The sequence below is a fragment of the Corvus moneduloides genome, chromosome 4 (assembly GCF_009650955.1).
Source record: "Corvus moneduloides isolate bCorMon1 chromosome 4, bCorMon1.pri, whole genome shotgun sequence".
In the NCBI taxonomy this organism is placed as follows: Eukaryota; Metazoa; Chordata; class Aves; order Passeriformes; family Corvidae; genus Corvus; species Corvus moneduloides.
In genome coordinates this window covers 63,083,481-63,102,754 of record NC_045479.1, presented here as the reverse complement: position 1 = coordinate 63,102,754, position 19,274 = coordinate 63,083,481, and the positions used below count along the sequence as shown (strand labels likewise).

The 19,274-nt window shown below is 36.7% G+C and overlaps 1 protein-coding gene across 11 annotated transcripts in view; it reads left to right on the top strand.

The window, feature by feature from the left end:
• Positions 1–19,274, top strand: part of MAGI2 (membrane associated guanylate kinase, WW and PDZ domain containing 2) — a 726,260-nt gene that overhangs the window by 636,874 nt on the left and 70,112 nt on the right. For 7 of the 11 annotated variants that reach the window (XM_032106792.1, XM_032106788.1, XM_032106784.1 and 4 more), the window contains 3 exons: positions 930–1,119; positions 11,344–11,385; positions 16,562–16,653. In XM_032106792.1, coding sequence (XP_031962683.1) covers positions 930–1,119; positions 11,344–11,385; positions 16,562–16,653 — 324 coding nt within the window. The remainder of the gene's footprint in view (positions 1–929; positions 1,120–11,343; positions 11,386–16,561; positions 16,654–19,274) is intronic. The other 4 variants (XM_032106789.1, XM_032106786.1, XM_032106785.1 and 1 more) reach the window with 3 other exon arrangements.

Here is a 19,274-nt window from a genome sequence, read left to right as displayed (position 1 = left end):
TTGGATAGGAATATCCAAGTACTCATTTCCTGGGATAAACATTTGTGTTTTGTTTAATTTAGCCTCTTCAAATAAATTTGCTAATGCAATTTGATTAGTAGCCAACTTCTTAAAAAAAAAAAAGCAGATCCTCAAGCCTTCTTTTGCACAGCCTATCATATCTTCAAGCTTGATGTACATGTAAGGCTGCTAAAGACAGTCTTGAAAAAAGCTTGAACTTAGGTGTCTCATGCATAGACAACAGGCTGCTGTGTACTTCTTTCCTGTAAATGATCTGGAAGATTTGAAAGCCTTATCCTGTGCTTGGAAACTTGGTTGTATAACGCAAATTTAGTGGGGTTTTTTTGAACAGGAGATACTTGAATATATGCTGTAATAATTTTCTCTTTGGTTTTGATTTTCCTTTGGTTTTGGTTTTTTAAATCTTCAATTGAAGCTGTAAACTGTGCTCCCAGTTACAGTTATCTACTTACCCCTGGGCACCTAGTTATTTTCATGCATTCTCAGAAGATACAGCATTAAGGTCATTCACTTGCTACACAGTCTGTCCCTTCTTTGTTAAGCACTACCTTGTATTTTGATGATCTGATAACTGTGTCTTCACAAACCCACAGATTCCACCTTTAGCAAATAGTTTCCAGTAGCTCAGCACATTCTGTGAGAGGCACTCCACATGCTTCAGAAGCAATGCTGGGCCTAATCTAACCTGCAATAAATAACATCTTGCCATGTGCAACAAATTAATATGTAAATTTAGCCAAATCATTTTATAAACAGCACAACACACACCTTTCATTTCAAAAGATAGCAAATGGATTTACTATTTTTACAAAACACATCTTCAATAGAAATCACTGTCTTTGGTTTCATTGTGGAAGCTACAGTTTTTGCAAAATTTCATTTTTATTCTCTGTATGTTTTCATTCCAGATGATGGAACGATGGGAGAATCAAGGCAGCCCTCAAACAAGTGTGTCTGCTCCAGCGATGCCACAGAATATTCCCTACCCACCCACTCTTCACAGGAGTTCATTTCCTGATTCAACAGAGGCCTTTGATCCACGAAAACCTGACCCATATGAGCTGTATGAGAAATCAAGAGCTATTTATGAAAGTAGGCGTAAGTGAAAGCTCTCTTGACCCTGCTGACCATTTAGTATTTAAAATTTTGCCTATAGTTTCCTGTAATTATCTTTTGTAATTTAAAGAAAGAAACTACATTTCTTTCCAGTAAATAGAGACCATTGTAAATTATTCAAAAACTTTACACTTATATATTTTCCTAGATCTTGCCTAGATTCTTATGTTTGACTTTCATAGGTGTTCTTTTTCTTATATTTTTGATCTCAGAGTGTTGACTATTAAATCCTTGATGAAGCACAGTGTACATGCCACCACATTTTACTGCACTTTTTTTTTTCATAGTCAACCAATAGGAAGATGTGAATTTATCAATGAAAAAAGTTTCACCTACTTTCACTTCAAAGTGATGTTTAGTAAAGAAATTTCAAATCTATTTGCTTTTATAAAAATGTCTTTGACAAGCTTTCACATTGTCCTTGGTAGTTAGAAAGTAATCCATAGCACAAAGTACTATTTGAAGACCTATACAAAATAGTACTGAGCAACGAGATGCTCATCTTGATTTAATTTCTCTTGTTTTCGGAAATATATCACATATTTTTCACAAGAGTAGAAGGACCTAGACTTATTTACTCCATTTGTAAAGAACATTTTAGCTAAAAAATATTGTTCTAAATTGTCTGCAGCCTTTGCACTTACTAAGATCAATTATTTAAAATAATTGACTTTTTTACTGAAAGCTTCTTCACCACTGCCATTACTTGCACATGCCACCTTTCAACTAATTTTATAAATTACTTGAGCCTATAGACCAAAATATGTTATAAATTATGCATAAAATATTGGAGCTGATCCAGACCAGTCCATTAATATTAGTTAGGCCCAGAGACCGGGAATGTTCAAATTTCTTCAGCATGCAAAGGGATAGTCTGAAGAAAATACATTATTGCCCCAAACACTGGGTTGATACCATTCTTACTTGCCTTGGCCCTCATATATTAGTAACAGCATCAGCATCTCCTCTTTGGCTTTGGTATTCCCAGTCCCCACAAGAATGGATATGCTGGAGGAACAGCAGAGTTCATTTTACATCAACTCCAAGTAAACCCTAATCTAGTCTCAAAGTTGCATTTCATATTCCTCAGTTCTTTGCCACTGTGGCCAGTGCCACCATCTTCTGCCACAGTGATCCTATTAGTGGAACACTTTTCAGTATAGATTGTCACCCTTAAAGTCACTTTGCGTAAACCAGACCTTTCTTTTTTTTTTTTTTTTGAGGGGGACAGTTGTTGAGGTTTTCTGTTTATTTAACAAGTGCCTGAAATTAAGATCCCAAATTTAAATCTATGTACTTAAATAAATTGCTGGCTTTTTTGAGGAATACCAGGTATCTTAGTCACCCTAAATACGGATTTGAGAACTTATTTAGACCCCTGTAAAAAGTATTTAATCTTCAATTATAAACTGTTAGGCATAGAAACTAAACTTTCCAGTATATTTACAAACACCATGTAGCCCATGCTGGCTGGTACTCTCAAGGCAGTGTACAAAAAGAGACTATCATTTTTGAAATTTTAAAACTCTTTGAAGTATGGATCAGGATACTGTGTGGAGTAGGCCAAATAGGTTTGAAAGAAGTAGGACTAGTTTTGAGCGAAGATCGGAAGTAGTTTTCAGACATCTCCCTCTTTCACTTTCTCTTGTGCATTAAGGGCTAGACTAATAAATAAATAAAAAGACTTGCTTGAGCTGACGTGTTATTCCCCGAAGTGATAGAATTTGGTATACGATAAATTAGAAGGAAAATAATCCATTCCATAGTTAGCAAGGATTTTATCTAGTTCAGTACCTCTATTGAAAAAACTCTTAGCTTCATATAGAGCTCTAACGAACAGAGAACCCTTTGCAAATAATCATTTCTCATATCAGTAGCTTTTAGAAGTGAAGTAGTTTAACAAAAATCTGTACTTTCCGCTCAAAAGTCAGAACCATCTTCTGTGGTTAAATTCATCAAGCCAAGAGTGCAGACTTCCTGCATTTAAATAAATATCTCAGTAAGACAGTTAAGAAAACTTTATAAATACCATCTATACGTATGAGATACATATTAATATAGTACCTTCTTTCATCCTGATCCCCAATATAGGCTGGATCCATGTGTTCCCTTCATAAAAATGTGGGAATATAGATCTCATGTCAACAACAAAGATTCACTTACACCCCAGAAGATTATATATTGCATTACAAGATATATTACACCATTCAATGAAATAATTAAGTGCTTCATTATTATTCATGAATGCTTTCTTAAGTTTTCTGAGCACTTCTTTGACCGACATGAACTCTTATCTTTTACTTATATAATCTACTGTGTTAAGGAGTATATGCTTCACCACAGGAAGAGCTTCTAACACGTAGGTTGGAGTTATGCTAAAGCCTGTGTTTAAATGGTATAATTGCATTTGAGTTCTGTCCAAGAGGCAACTGGAAACTGTATGCAAGACTTTTTCATCCAGCTGCCTAGAAAAACTAAGAATTAAAAATCATGAAGCTGCTAGGTCCAAAACAAGAAAGTGAGAGATGGAAAGCAAGACTGCAGTAACCTCGTCCTAGATTTCCTGCAGTGTCCCATCTTCCAGCTAATCCTGGAAGTTTAAATTCCTTATCTTCTTACACCGCTATGCCTTCAACATTTTCTCTAAGATTTGATTCCACAGTTCCCAACCAGATCTTGTCTGCATTCATTCATATCCCTTATTTATAAATAGCTGCCTCCAAAGATCTCTATTCTCCCTGACATTTTTGTTTCATGAATTCCATAAGCACACATTTTAGCAAATTCAATTTGTCAAGCCTTTGAATGCTTTTATTCTCCACATAGTGCTACTGTTTCCTGAAGAGGGAAAGAACAGGAAGGAAATCCATTACTGAGTCAAGTAATTGTCATCTAATTTGAGTATAGAGGAGGGAGAGTTTCAAGACAACACAGTTTCCTACCATATGGCAGTGTCAGGTTGGTTATTTTTGGGAAGGGCATACCCTAAAAGTGCACAGGAAAAGTTCAGCTACATGGGTTTTTTAAGTACTTCTTATCTCAAAGCAACTTTGTCTTATATCCTGGCAAGACCTTTTCATCTTCATCTTCTGAAAATAGGGCAGAGAAGTGAACAATCATGACCTGGAAAATTCAAAAAGAAAAAAATAGTGCAAGATTTTTGTTTCCCTCACAGTAAAACTCTGGTACTAAATAGTTCATTTTTTTACTTCTATAGCTCTGAATTTCTACAGAGCTTTTTATCATAGGGTTTCCCCACAGTCAGCACTCACCAGGACTGCATAAAAGCCTCCTGCTTCCCAATAAGGGAGGGAGTGAAGCAAGTTATGCATCACAGTGTAGCTCTGTGAGGAGCACAAGCAACATGACTCAAAGCAGAGCAAGAACTAGACGGACATGTTGCCTCTAGCTCATCCCAACCTAATGATAGCAAGAAAGGGCCTTCAAGCAGGAAGCCTCAATGAAAAGTATGATTTTCATTCTACAGGAATGTTTTTCCACCTAAGGAACATGAAGAACCTGCAAGACCCTGTGTGATGGGAGGATTTCAGTTTGTAATGATCACATATGAATCACAAAGCACTACTGCTTCTGCATGGGAAAGAGTTTCATAGAGACAAGCAAATAATGCATTAGTACAAAACCAGAGTGCTACTCTATTTTTTAAGTTATAGCACCTTCGAAAATTGTTTGTCGTGACTTAGCTGTGACCTGTCAGCTCTTCCTTCTTAGATGTCACCAGCCTCTGCTGTCACCTATCACCTGTGCTCAAAGCTCCAAGTAGCCAAAAAAGGAGCGTGAGGGCTTCCAAAGACTGAGAAGGATTACCACATCATCTAAAACAACTGCTTAAAAGCAAAAAAAAGGAAATTGGTTTATGCTTTCTTTCCTTCCTTCCTGTGTCTCTCTGCTTTTTTTTTCTTTTTTGTTTTGAGTTTTGGGGGTTTTTTTTAACTCTCTTCCCTCCTCTCTGCTTTTTTCTTCTCCACAATGAAGAGAACCTACCTAAATTTCTGCTGTGACATTATTTTCTCAACTGGACACTTTTTCCTTTTTTCTGTCCTACTATTAATTCTAAGCAAAACCTTTAACTCCTTTCTCCTTAAGAAAACTGTTAGATTGTAAGCAACAGTGTGACTCTTCTGATAACCAGGTTTGGGTATAAAAGCTAGAAAATGGAACATCAAACCAGGAACTTCCTATTAATGACAAAATTATGACTTCATATGCAGCAGATTGTTGCAGCTGTAACTGGAGCCCTGGAGTTATCATTAGGAACATTCAGCTGAATTTTAAATTTTTGCTTTTATAAACTCTCCTTATCCTATCTTATATTTTATATTTAACTCTTTTTATTGTAGATTCACAATTTATAAAAACCTTTGTTCAGACACCCCTGCAGGCAGACATGAGTCAATGAGGAGTCACAAAGCTGTTGGGAATCATAATGCCATGATATTTCTCTAGTTATAATAGAAACTTGAGGTTGTATTCCTCTAAGGAAAGCAGTAAAATAAAACATTTTTTACATTGATTGGGTTACATTTGTACCCACACTTCAGTTAGTGTGGTAGCCAAGGCTGGTGATGTGACACAGAAATGCCAGTAGGACGAATGAGATAAGCCAGTGATAAGCTCTCATTGAAAGTGAAATCTGAACAATTACAGTTCCACCTTTAACTGGAAGGACAAAGGTTACTTTCTTCAAAATCTCCGATGTTATTTTCTCCTCTGACCACAGTATTTTGAATTTCCCACGTCGCTTTCAAATCTATCTGCTGTTTTATGCTGGTTTATGTTGGGGTTTTTTTACTGCCAGAGATTTAAACAAATTGGAAAAGAACCAAAAAACAAAGTTCATCAACAGCTGTGAAATATGTAAATAGGAAATGTATTTGCATAATTAGCCACCATGAAATAAGGGTCACAGACAAGCACTTCAATTCATATTCACAGGCTACCTTTCCTCTGGAGTATCACTGCAGGTTTTCAGCACAGATATGCATTAAAGTAGAAAAGATTTGTCGGACAGCATTATACTGACCCATAATGTGTAACTCTGAAAATACCAGTCTTGCAGAAAAATACTAAGGCAATCAGGGTTTCCTAAATTTGATACTCACGGAACATAAAAAAAAAATTAGGTGTCTAGAACTGAATGCATTATCACCTGAGGGGTTTTATGGCATAGTCTACAGCTAAGCAGAATTTTCTTGCCAGTGCTTGTTGGCTGAAAAGCTACAGTTAAAAATTAAACTTAAAATTGAAAATATTAAAAATTGAAGGAATTTTTTCACATAATTGGTACTACAACTTTTTTCAGACAGATTTTCCTGACAAAAAAAAAAATTGTCTCCAACATTTTTTCCCATTTTTGCTCATTTTTATGGTTATGGTGCTTTAAAATACATGTATACACATATGTGTACAGATATATATATATGCTGAACTATGATAGCATTAAATACATAATATTCTGAAGTATTGTGTAAAGGGGGGTTTGTATGGTTAAAGGGTTTGGTAAGCAAGAAAATCAGGTCCTAGTTTCAAACCTTCCTTGTATGCAGTTTACCATACCTTTCAATATTTCTATTCACCAGTTAGTGCCTTTTATGTCAGTAAGTCATGCCTGCCTTCACTTAGTAAAGAAAAGTATTGGGAAATTGCTAATTAAGGTGTTTTATCATCAAACTATTCCTTGACCTAGAGTATGAACAGCTGAGGAATAGGAAGGGAATTTCTCAAAGCAATTTCCAAACAGTGAGTGTTGGTGTTTTCCTTGCATCTATTGCTACCCCAAGCAACAGCATGTAGATGGTCTAAGAACTTATATTACTAAATGAATATAACCGTTTCTTTTTAATAAGAGATGGTATCTAATAAAAGGAGAGGAAATTTAGCAGACTAATGTCAAATGATTTTGTACTGTTCGTCACTGTAGAAAGAATTACTCACCATGACAAAATGGATTTGTTGCTTATATGAACTGACAGTGAAACCAAAACCATTTTCAAATGGAATTATGAGTATATCATCATCACAGTACCATGGATGTAAAATGATTTTGATTGCTGGATTGCAAAGTAGGTCCCTAACGACCTCTGCTAATATGAAGTGTCAGTTTTACAGCTGATGGTAGTGTTAAGGATGCAGTATTTCTGTCTCTTTAACAATTTACACTTTACTAAAAGGTAGAAAAATGGGTTTTGATCTGTAAAGTGGAAGCGTGAACTTAAGAAGTCAAAGTAATAATTTAAGAGAACTGCCTTGTAGGCATAGGGGAGTTGGGCACGTGCATGAGACAAGTGGGTGCTGCATTGCCTATGAACTGTGTCAAACTGCTGCTTGCACAGCTTTGGAAAGGACATTGAAGCATAATCACACTCATTCTTCTCATTTGCGAAACTTCTATTAGCCTAAAGCATGGCTAGTACTGAGGTGCTGAAATATAAATGTTCCCTCGTGCTAGTTTTGTTCCACGTATTTAGCATTCAGCAAAGTCCGATCCAGAAAACAACAGAATATGGAAAATAAATATTATCATCCCTACCTTTCTTCAACATAGTTCTTCCTCCAGAGAATACCAGTGGCTCCAGTGGTGCAAATAGAAATACCCTTGTGTCACATTGTGGGTGAATTGTTCTCCTATGGCTGTATCTTGACAGAAAACAAACCCACTACTTTCACCATTGGTTTCATTTAAATCAGGATTATGTACCAGGTCTTGTTTATTGCTTGTCTGTTTTCACAAATATTTTACAGTTTTCAGTTTAAAAACTATGAGTGTAATTTAATTTAGACTAAACATGAAGGCAGGTATGCAAACTTTTTACTGTTCTGCCTTCTAATATCAAAATTAATCTTGGCTTTGCATTCATCTGATATGCAAAGAATCATAAAATGATTGCCATAGAATGGTTTGGGTTGGAAGGGATCTACTTCCAACCCCAAATCTTGATGTATGGCAAGACTTCTCAAAATGCACAGCTGCATCCTCATTCTCAGGAGCACAGGGAGTCATCACCATGGTGGAGATTTGTTCTGATTACAGTTATATACAAATATATACAAATAACAGTTCAGAAGATTTCTTAGATTTACTTTCTTGATTCTTGGTTCTAGGACAGGTTAGCTGATCTAAAAAAAATTAAATAAGTGAATTTAACAAGTATTTTATTATACTTCCAAGCTCTACTTTGTAAGTACTTCATTCCTGTTTCACATGAAAGACTACAACTACTCATGGCAATACAGCTGCAGAGGTTCAGCCAAAGGCATCATAGGGAGAATACAGAAATCTTATGTAATCATTTTAAAACTTTCAGCACTTTGAATGCCTCTTCATGGTGGCAGTGTTGGGTAGACTTGTCTCTTTGTCCTGACGTCTCCAAAATTGCCTTCTTCTGCCTCATTTCCAATAAGGTAGAGGCAGGACATTTAACGTATTTTTAAAAATCCTATTAAAAGTTTAGAAAATTTCAAAATTAATTTAATAATAAATAAATTGAAAGTTTCAAATTGCTTTGTGTAAAGGTTAGTTTCCTATAAACCTAATTGACAGATTTTTATAAAAAAAAAGCTTCCTAGAGTCTCTCAATATTCTGGTAAAATTACCAGTTCAATTTATCCATAGCAGATAGAAGGCACCTGGATGTGCACAAATGACATGCATTCTGCTCAGCTGAGGACAAGGCTCAGCAGTCCTTCCTCCTCTGTTGGAAATTGCTTTTCTGTAGGGTCTTTGAGCACAGAACTAGGTGAGTTTTGAAAAAACTATCTCTGCATTTGACAGGTGAAGACAGTGCTAATTCAGTCCCTTCCTCTATGTTAAACATTCTTCAAAGATCCGTCTTCTTTTGAAGTTTTCTACTATTTGCTAACAGTTTGCTTGTCATATGAGCACAGCTATTTAGAGGATGTATTTTGTTTTCCAAAGTGTCAGTGACATTATCACAATTATCCTGTGCTGCACAGAGACCCATACTGCTGACAGCAGATTCTTCCTAAAATGAACATTGCTTTCCTATGGTTACCAAAAACACAAATCTGCACTTAGGTTTATCTTTCTGGTGATTAGACATTTAAAAACTATAAGGCTTGATTCGGCATCTTCAGCGTAGCACAGCTCCAAGTTTTGTGTGTGTGAATACCTAAACTACAGTGAAAACACATGCTAGGTGCTGAATGGTTGATTACAAGATGATAATTAACTCTGTGAGAACCCACATGAAGTTCTGCAAGGCAAAGGAACAAAAGCCATATCAGACTTCATGGGATTACCTTGAAGGAAACCACCTCACTGACAGGCACTTTTGCTAGACCACAAGTAACAGTTCCCAAAAAAGGACACTGCTAACTTACCTAAAATCTATGGCTGGCTGTCTTAACAGAGCAAGTTGTTCCCTAACTGATTACAGTTTGAGAATGATGATGATTCTTTCACTTTGCTGCTTGAGGCCAATTCTGGGTGATATTAGAGTGACTGCAAGCAGAAATGGAAACACAGAATGAACTAATCTTACAGCAGTACTGAAGAGCAATTCTAGCTGAGTGACCAAGAGAAAAAGCTTGTGTGCTTTCAAACCTAAAAGCTTATTGAGACTATCAAGATGAAATTGCTTTCTCTATATTAAAATCATTTTGTCTCTTTTAAGAATTCCATTAAAATCTTGAAGGGCTGTGATTGAAAAAAATCATTTCTCCAAGTTTGCAGTGGAGCAGCATCAGTTTCAAAGGCTTTGGTTTTCAGGAGCTGTGCTGGTGGAATATTTTACATTTAGATAGCATGTCTCACCTGAAGGATCCCAAATCACTGTACAAAATCCGAAGTGTGTGAAGGAATTGCCTCCTTTAACCATCAAAGTAAAGACATGCAGCCACCTATAACGTCAAACAGCATAGCCCACATAACACAACTCAATGCAGACAGTAAACACAAATACTACAAGAACACCAAATCCAAACAGATCTCCCCATCCAGTGGACCTACATTTGGACAGGTCATGGCTATTATCTAAATATCCTTACCAAAAAATTTTAAGACATCTCCAATTCTGGGAGACGTCTTTTGGGAAATATCTTTGCCCTGCTACAACCAGTTCAGTACTATCTCAAGTGAACTCTGAATTACTCAGCTGCTGCCATTGTAGCCCATGCTGCCTTTAGGAAGCAGTCCACCAGAAGGCAAGTGGCTTTAGTCCAAACTCTTTCAAAGCGATGCACAGTTTCCCACAGAGGAAATCCTGTATTATGTCTCTCACCACACCCTTCTGTCTTAGGAAGATAGTGTATACTCATAGGTTGCATCACTGTCCTACAAATGCTGTTGCAAAAGACCTTACCCCCTTTATAGCATGAAATATGCATGGTATGGTATTCTTGCTTAGAATCACATAAATGGGATACTTTATTTGCCCTTTTGTTGTGTGTAGGCCAATAGAAATCACCTCTGGTTTGGCATGTTTTGCAGTTCACTCTGGATGCTACCAAGATAATAAAACAGAAATTTTTGTTCAGAACATTTCAAAATTAGCAAAGGAAACATGACTGAATTCAGCTATGAACTCATCCAGATTCCTCTAATGCAAGCAAAGTAGTTTTATATGAAAACAAGACAGTTATTTGCTGCACTTCATCTACTGAATTACAAATACTTTGAAGCTACCTGCATAAAAAGTATGTTAAAGGGATTTACGTGCATTTACCTTCATGTACAGTCAGTTGTTGTTATTGGCAACATACCTCCCTCTAGCAAAATCTTCCTCTTCTTGATGATAAAAGACATTTTGCAATTGAGTTGTATAAAAGCAGGGGTCAAGTCATCCGTGGTCAAGTCATCCAAACACACCCATTAAACTTCCCCTTTTATTGCTGTACTTGAATAAGCACAAATATTGTCACTATTTTTCACAGTTTTAACCAAACTAAAAATTTTATCTTCATCAGAACCTACACTGTGTTAAAGAGACATTACCACCACACCATCTTTTTCACTTTGTACAGAAATGGACAGGGAGGTCTTAATCTAGCAGGACTATGTACATGTACCACATGGAAAGTCTGGAAGGAGAGGAGGAGAAAGCAAAATTACAAGAAAAAATAGAAAATGCATTTTAATTATTCAAAACACAGCAGAGAAATTGATGCTGCATCTTTAAATAACTTGAGAAATGTATTTCACCTTTAATTCCCCATTTTCCTATTCAGAACAAGTGCTGCCCAGGACTGGTTTTCGAGCGGATTCTTCTGGCAAGTATTCTTCAGCCTTTGTTTTCTGTAAACTAGTCATCCTTCATTTTATGTTTTAGCTATTCTTTTTTTAATCATTTCTCCAGATGATGGCCAGTCATGACTACCCAGTCACCATTTTATTTTGTATGATCTTTGTGGGGTTGTAGAATGCTTATTCCAAAACTTTTTCTAATAGATTTGCATTTTGACGAAGGAAAGGTATTTCTTTTTCCTCAGCCAGTTTTTGTTTATGTTTTACTGTGTTTTATGTGTACTTTCCTATTAGTGTTCACTCTTTAGCATAAAAGTGTATCTCTATAGCTCATGCTATTTAAGATTAAGCAATATTTTTTTTTAAATCTGAATTTAATTCTCTCTTAACTCTATCACCAATTCCTTGCTCCCTTGCTCAACATATATCTTGTGCTGTAAATATGTAAAAGCAAAAACTTCAAAAATCAGGAGATTTTTGGGGTGTTTGAGTCAACACTGATCTTGTAAAATGGCAATGGACTTTTTTAAAAAACAGCAATATTTGATTTCCCAGTGTGATCATGCTGAGTGAACAGTTAAAACAGGCATCCCATACAAAAAAAGGCTGTTTTGACAATCCTATCAAAGTTTTTCTAGTCCTACACAAGTTGGACAGAGATCCTAAATTAAATATAGCATTGGACTGGTTTTGCATAACCCAGTAGGGTTTATACATTGAATAACTCTGTTAGCACACCAGTTCTTTTTTCTTTTCTTTGATGATTTTCAAACTGAAGTTTTTATTTGCCAGCTTTTCCTCTCTATAAATATCAAGAGGGAATATGTACGCTTTTTTAAAAAGCTACTCACATTACAGACCAGCAGATCCATGACTGTTTTCAAGCTTTTCACATCTTTCAAGAGCATCTGAAACTCAGATGAAGTTATTGTACTTCTGTGTCAATCACAATTCACAATTATTTGTATGAAACAAAAATCTTCACCATCTTCAGCAAAGGAGCCCAAATTAGTTTTTTCTTTTCGGTAGGTAGCTGAATACACTCAGAAAGACTGTAAAATTATTACAGCAAAGCACTTCAACTTTGCTTTAATTGCAATATAGAAGAGATTTAATAAAAAAATTTATATCAACATTTACAGGATCATCTTGAATAGCAGGTTTATCACTATAAAATCACATAGCACTTGTTCAACTTGTCACACAGAAAATTAATTAATCATTTTCAGGTATATATTTTCTCAACATTTAAGAAACAACTGCATGTACACTTATCAATGTGTAGTTCACCCAGCTATTCAGATGAATACAGTGCAGAAAGGTAGCTGGGAGTTGATAATCACAGCTTCACCTGTGAGAGCTCACTATTGTTCAGTAACTATCTATTCTGGTACCATTACATTTAAAGCAAATCCCCCATCGTTCATGAACCAGAAAGAATTTCCCAATGCTCTTTACTGTCCTCACTGTGCAGCAATGATCAGATCACAGCTTGTCCAATACCATTCTCAAATTCATGGGGGAGCCAGCTGGTTTTATAGCCTAGCAAAATGAATTGGTGTGAGCGTTTTTCTTCCAGGCCAAATGAACTGTTAAAAAAGTTTTCCTTCACACAAAAAGAAGAAACAAAGTGGTATAACTATGAAAAAAAAAGAGAGAATGAAGTTACTACCCAGCCAAGTTAAAGTTCTTTTTCTAATATAAATCTATAGAGAGGCAAGGAAGGACAGGGAGCATTGCCATTCTGTCAGAGAATACCCATATTACATGATCAAAAATATTGACTTTAAGGTGAAACTCTCAGTAAAACTGGTAGGAGACAGGACATTAAGATACATTAAGTTGACTGGAAAGATAAGCAAATTGGAAAAGACAGTGTTAATTCAGTACTGGCTTGTCTGCAAGCCTATTCATCTCTTCTTCTTTGGCATGAACCACAAGGTGCTAATCTAGGTTAGCAAGAGAAAACAAAAAAACACATTTTCCATAATGAAGTTATATTAACCAACACTTTGTAGTATTTTGCAAGGCACAGGAGTGTCATTTTCTGTAAGTACAGGCAATTTTATCTGTATGATCAACTGAAAATCTGCTCCAGCAAGAAAACACAAAATTTAGTCTATCTAGCAATCCTTTGTGAGTAAGAAAAAAAGTACCAGAATCCTGGAGAAGCAGGCACTAGAGGAATATTGGATGAAATGTAATCATTTACATGGGTAAGAATACTTAATCAATGTATATTCAGGAATATTGAAACTGCTGCCACATGATCATTAGGGCTTTTAGTAAATCTACCAAACATGAGCTCCTGTAGGAAAAGCACAAAATAGTGAACAACTTACCTGTCTTCCAGAAATAAGAAAAAGGTTCTCAGCCACAGCAAGGCTTTAGAACATATTGTTGATCAAGACTAACTGCCAATATGGAGATAAACTGAGAACTATGCAAAGGGAGTTTAGCCAAAGTTTGTTGGTTGGACTAACCTGGTAACTGATTTTTTACATGGTTGGACTAACCTGGTAACTGATTTTTTACACCAAACAAGTGGTACGTGCTTAATTAATCTATACTTTGCATTTTACAAAGTGCCAGTTATAATTGAAACATTTCCATGTTAGCCTGCAAAAGACAGTGCTTAGCATGAAATGTAAAGACAAATGAATAGAAAGCAGCTAAGCAATTTTACTAAAAGAACAGTTTCTGAGCTGAAAGAGTAATATTATTGAAGAGCCTTGCATTAAGTCTTCTGTCTTATTTTCAAGAATCACTTAAGCACAAAAACCAAGAGTAGAAGTCAGCTCTACTTTCAGAGATGTAAACTCAGTAATCTGGCGTAGCTGTCTCCAGAGCAATGGAAAGGTGATCAGTGCAGCCAATGGAGTCATATCATACCCAACATGAAAGCTGAAATAACCAGCAAACGCGTTTGTGTACCAGTCAGTCACTGGAGATACTGTGATATTATGATATTGCTGCAAGGCAGGTGACCTAGTGACAAAGGCCACAAACAAGCTCAGTTACCAGTGTCTTCTTTGCCAATGTCTTTACTGGTAAGGTCTGTGTGCTGTTGGCTTGCAGAGCTGGACTCGATGACCCAGGGATCCTTTCCAGTCCTGTGTTTTGCTTCCTTAGTGGGACAGAAAATAACATTATTTTTTAAAAGCAGTTTTCAGTGGCCTGGTGAGAGTTGGCAGGCAATGGACTCCACAGAATTCCAACTCTTTAGGAAGGAAGGCTCTTCTGAATGAGCATTGTGGCACAGTCAATTAATCCACAGGCTTCCAAACTGTGTTAGGGCTCATAGAAAAGTATGCCCCTATACAGTATTTTTTAGCCTAAACTTTTTCATGGTCAACATGGCTTACCTATTCCATTCTAAATGGGTAGAAAAACAGCCTCTTTTAAAAAAGAAATAGTACCCCTTATTTTGGAGTCTAGTGCCAACACTGGTTTGAATCAGCTTTGTCAATTTATTTGAGGGACGTTTTCATCTCAGTTTGCCAGAGCAAGTGTTCTTCACAACCTGACATTCTTATACTTTTGTATTGTATTCCCGACTGTGCATATTCATTCACTTGTGCACAACAAAGGTAGTGCTCATTTTGTGACAGAGTGCTGGAGACAGTGCCTTTGAGTGTTAAACCTGGGGTACAAATGATGATTACACTGTGTCTATCTACAAAGCTGTTTCCCTAGTGCTAAGCCCCATCCTTGTATGTAGATGCTAAAAAGCAGGAGCAGAGGAATTTTCCAGCTGCCTTTGCATTTTATCACCACACTTGTAGGCACAGCAAACCAGGTAAAGTATTTCTTTCATCTGAAATTCCTTTGCCTCTCAAACTTTTAAATTATTTGCATTAAACTAACATACTGTACACACAGAGACTTCATTTGTTCCTTTATTTAGTGTTGAGACCCATCAAATAAATTGAAAAAGTCAGTGTCATAAACTGATTCTGTTTGGGTTTGCCTTCTCAATTATATGAGAAACAAGTTGGTAGGGAAAGGTAATACTTTTATTTTACCAATTGAAATATTTGTGATTCAGTCTCGCTTTCCCCAATATAGATTGTTGAAATAATGCACTATGCTGCTGTTTACAGAGGATTTTTATTGCACGGTCATAATATAGAGCCAGTGCATGTCATTCTGTATCTGTCTTTGCAATACCTGACTGAAACAAATTAGGCTTTAATCCCAGACTACACCTGGGATGTGCCCAATTCCGCAGTTTATGAGGTGTCCACTGATGGCTCTGAGGGGAGATCTGTAAGTGAGAGCTGCTGAAGTACCATGTTTTAGCCATCTGTAATCCCTCCCATACTGAGGGAACAAGGCACAACTGGAGACACTTATGAGCAGTTTGCTGAAATCTTCCTTATCATCCCTTTTTTCTCTTGGGGTCAGCAACAAGCTGACACTGACCAGAAGCTTTTGTGTCACAATGTATACACCAGAGTGCAATTCATAGAAAAGACCATTCCTGTCAATCACTGCTTTAGGTGATGAGCCTAAAGCATCTCTGAGCATGATGACAAAGTGACACAACAGACAACAGGCAACTTCTTAGTCCTCTGAATGCTTACGGTTTTACTTTATAATATTTGAAATATTTTCAGTTTAAACACTGAGACTGAGAGGTTTATAATGATAATTTTCATCAGAACTCCTTATTGAGGGTATTACCTGAAAGTGGAATATTCAAAAGCTACATTACATAAAAAGACATATATATATACATATACATATCTGTGTTTGGAACTTAAATGGCCTGTAATGATTTTCATATTTTGTGAGTTGGACTGATGTATCTCTCTCTCCCATTTCAGTTTATTCTTTATAGGATTTAATGAACTGCAAGGAAAAGACAAATTAAGCACCAGAGGTGGATGAACAGCAGTCCATTATACAGTCAGTTTTAGGAAGACATATTTATAACCTGTATTTTGGACAGACTTTTCCATACTGTTCCTCCGTGAATGTATTCTAGTTTGGTTTAGTTTATTCTACTAAACATAATCATCCTCCAAGAGACACCTACATTTTCAATTCTCCTTCTTGTCTGTGGCCCATTTGTTTCCACCAGCTCCAACCAGGATGCCATTAGTCACATGCAATGAACACAAGGTGGGAGGGAAATTGGTGCAAACTCTCAAGATAAGACCAAAATACTTTGCTCAGTGGGATTTCCCTTTAAACCAGGTCCCGATTACAAGGAGCTGGATGTTCACCTTCGGAGAATGGAGTCTGGGTTTGGCTTCAGGATCCTGGGAGGAGATGAGCCTGGACAGCCTGTGAGTTATTTCTTCCTGATTTTCCTTTTCCTTCCACATTCTATAATCTGTGTAAAGGTCGGAAAAATATTACTACATAACTGAACCCAAATGAACACCATGTTAAGGCTATAAGTAAAATTACTTTTATTCATCCATATAAAAAGACAGAACTCTCAGGTTGTTCACATCTAAAAGATGTCACAGTAAATTAAGTTAGAATAAGAAGGCATTAAGGTAGAAACAGAGCATCACTCATCCCATTACTGCAGAGTGTGATCTGGCATCTCTTAATCTTGACTTTCCAAAATCAAGTTTAAGCAGAAGATTCTAAAAATCCAATTATGTAAGACTATCTATAACCATGTTCACAGTAGGCAACTTGCATGCAAAATGTATGCATAAGGTTAAAAGACACAGTCAACAATGCAGTTTATTTCTAGAAACAGAAAACCTCACCAGGGAGTGATAGTCAATGTTCCAGGTTAGATGACAACATCATGGGAGGCACCAGGCATAAAACTGATAGCTTTATACCATTAGGAGGGAGACACCTCTGTAACCAAATAACAGGTAACAAAATGAACATAGATGTTTTGCTAAAAATATATAATATAATATAAAATAAACCATACACACAATATTTTAAAGAAACATTGTAGAAGCTCAGAAAATAAGGGTCAAATGTGCATGAGACACCACAAATGTGTACACATTTTGATAAATTACTGATCTATCTAAATGCTGTAATTTTGAGAGCAGGCATAATTAGTACTCCTTCAGAAAAAACTCAATGGTGTAACTATAGTTTGACAGCTGGGACTAATCTCAACTCAGTAATGATAGTGTTTTATTATCACAATTTTAAGCACAGTCTGAGTCCTGCTTCCTTACCACATTTCTGAGATAATGTATAATTAATTATTAGATTTGTATATTCCCTAGTTGATAATTTATATATTCCATATTCAAATTAATACAGAATAGTATATTTTTCACTCAGGCCTTAAGGTTAACCAGCACATGGCTTTGAGAAACAAAGAAGCTCTTATATTTTAAAATTGTCAACATCTGTCAAAGAACTGATAAATCTTAATAGTTTACTGATGTCTCCCATAAAAAGAAAAGAATGCAGTGTATTCTGAAAAAAGATGCTTCAAATGCTGTTTGAAATGCAGTCTAGTTTAGAATAAGCATTTTGAATGATTTTGCAAATATAAAGTACAGCTGCCGAGAAGGACTCCAAAACAACACTGCTTCATCCTCTACACTTGCAGTGTGCCTGTCCCAGTGCACATAAAAGAAGGCCACTGAGCCATCATCTGCACATTCTCCAACTAAGCATTTTTCCTGTCCCTTCTGGATGGCTCAGCCAGTATAAGTTCTCAAAGCACACCTACTGGGTGAAGCCAAAAAGGAAATCTGTTAGGTGTTAGTGGAAATGTTCCATTTTATCTTTTTATACTGTGAGCAAACGGCACTAGAAAGGCACTACCTTCAAGTCCAAGTTGGATGGAGCTTTGAGCAACATGGTGTAGTGGAAGGTGTCCCTGCCCATGGCAGGGAGATTGGAACTAGAGGATCTTTCCTTTCCAACCCAAACCCATTCTGTTATTCTATGAAGGTTTGGAAGTCTCCTTCTACCTGCTCTGGACAGTAATGTCTAATGTCATTTCCTATCTCCCAGGAACATATCCCTGGCTACAAGGCTGCTCAGTATTTTGTGAGAGTGTCTCTTAGTGTCTCCTTTAGTGCGTTTTTCATTACAAATGGATAATTAAGCAGTCACAGACTAAGCATCTGACTGGCTCTGCTTGTTGGAGTTTTATGACAATCTCATGGGGAAAAGTGCAGCTCAAATGCTTTATCTAAAAGATGATTATTTATATAAAACTGAATTATTTCAACCTAAAGGACTAAGGAAAAAACTCATGTAGAATATCTGAGTTTCTGATAGTTCATATTCATAATACATGCTGCAGTTGTGAGAGACTTGAGTCTCTGCTCAGCAATCCAATAGAAAGGAAATCTGAAACAAGCCTTTTGCCCTGCAGCTACATGCATTATGCACTGAAGTGTTACAGAGGATAAGCTCCTTCTAGTGTCTCTTCAGCAAAGGACTGACCTGACTTTACTGTCCAAAGTCAAAGAGCCATAGCTGGATACCAAGTGCAGAGACAAGCACCTTGCTATTTTTGGAGAGCAGGACCAAAAACACTGCCCTCTGCGAACCACCGTCTAACACATTTCACTGGCTTGTTGAACAATTGCTCCCAGCGTGCCCTTAGCCTCAAGGCTGCTATCTCTATTTCATGGTTTGCACATACAAAAGCATTTTTCCCTGGGACTTATCAATCCAATGGGCTTTATGTCTCTTCGCAAACGTTTCTCAAAGTCCTCAGGAGTTAATAAGACCCTGACTTGAAGCTGAGGATTGTACAAGGCAAAAAGGCACCTTCTCAGAACTACGTGTTGCAGTGCTGAAGTTTTCAATTCCCACTCCCTCGTTGTTGTCCATCTTCTTGTTTTCACTGCTCAAATTCAACACCAATAAACACAGCAGATGTACTCTTTTTAGTGTCCCTCTATTTTGTATTCAAAGTACAAGACTTCTTAACTCTGCTCTCTCTCCTCCACTGCTT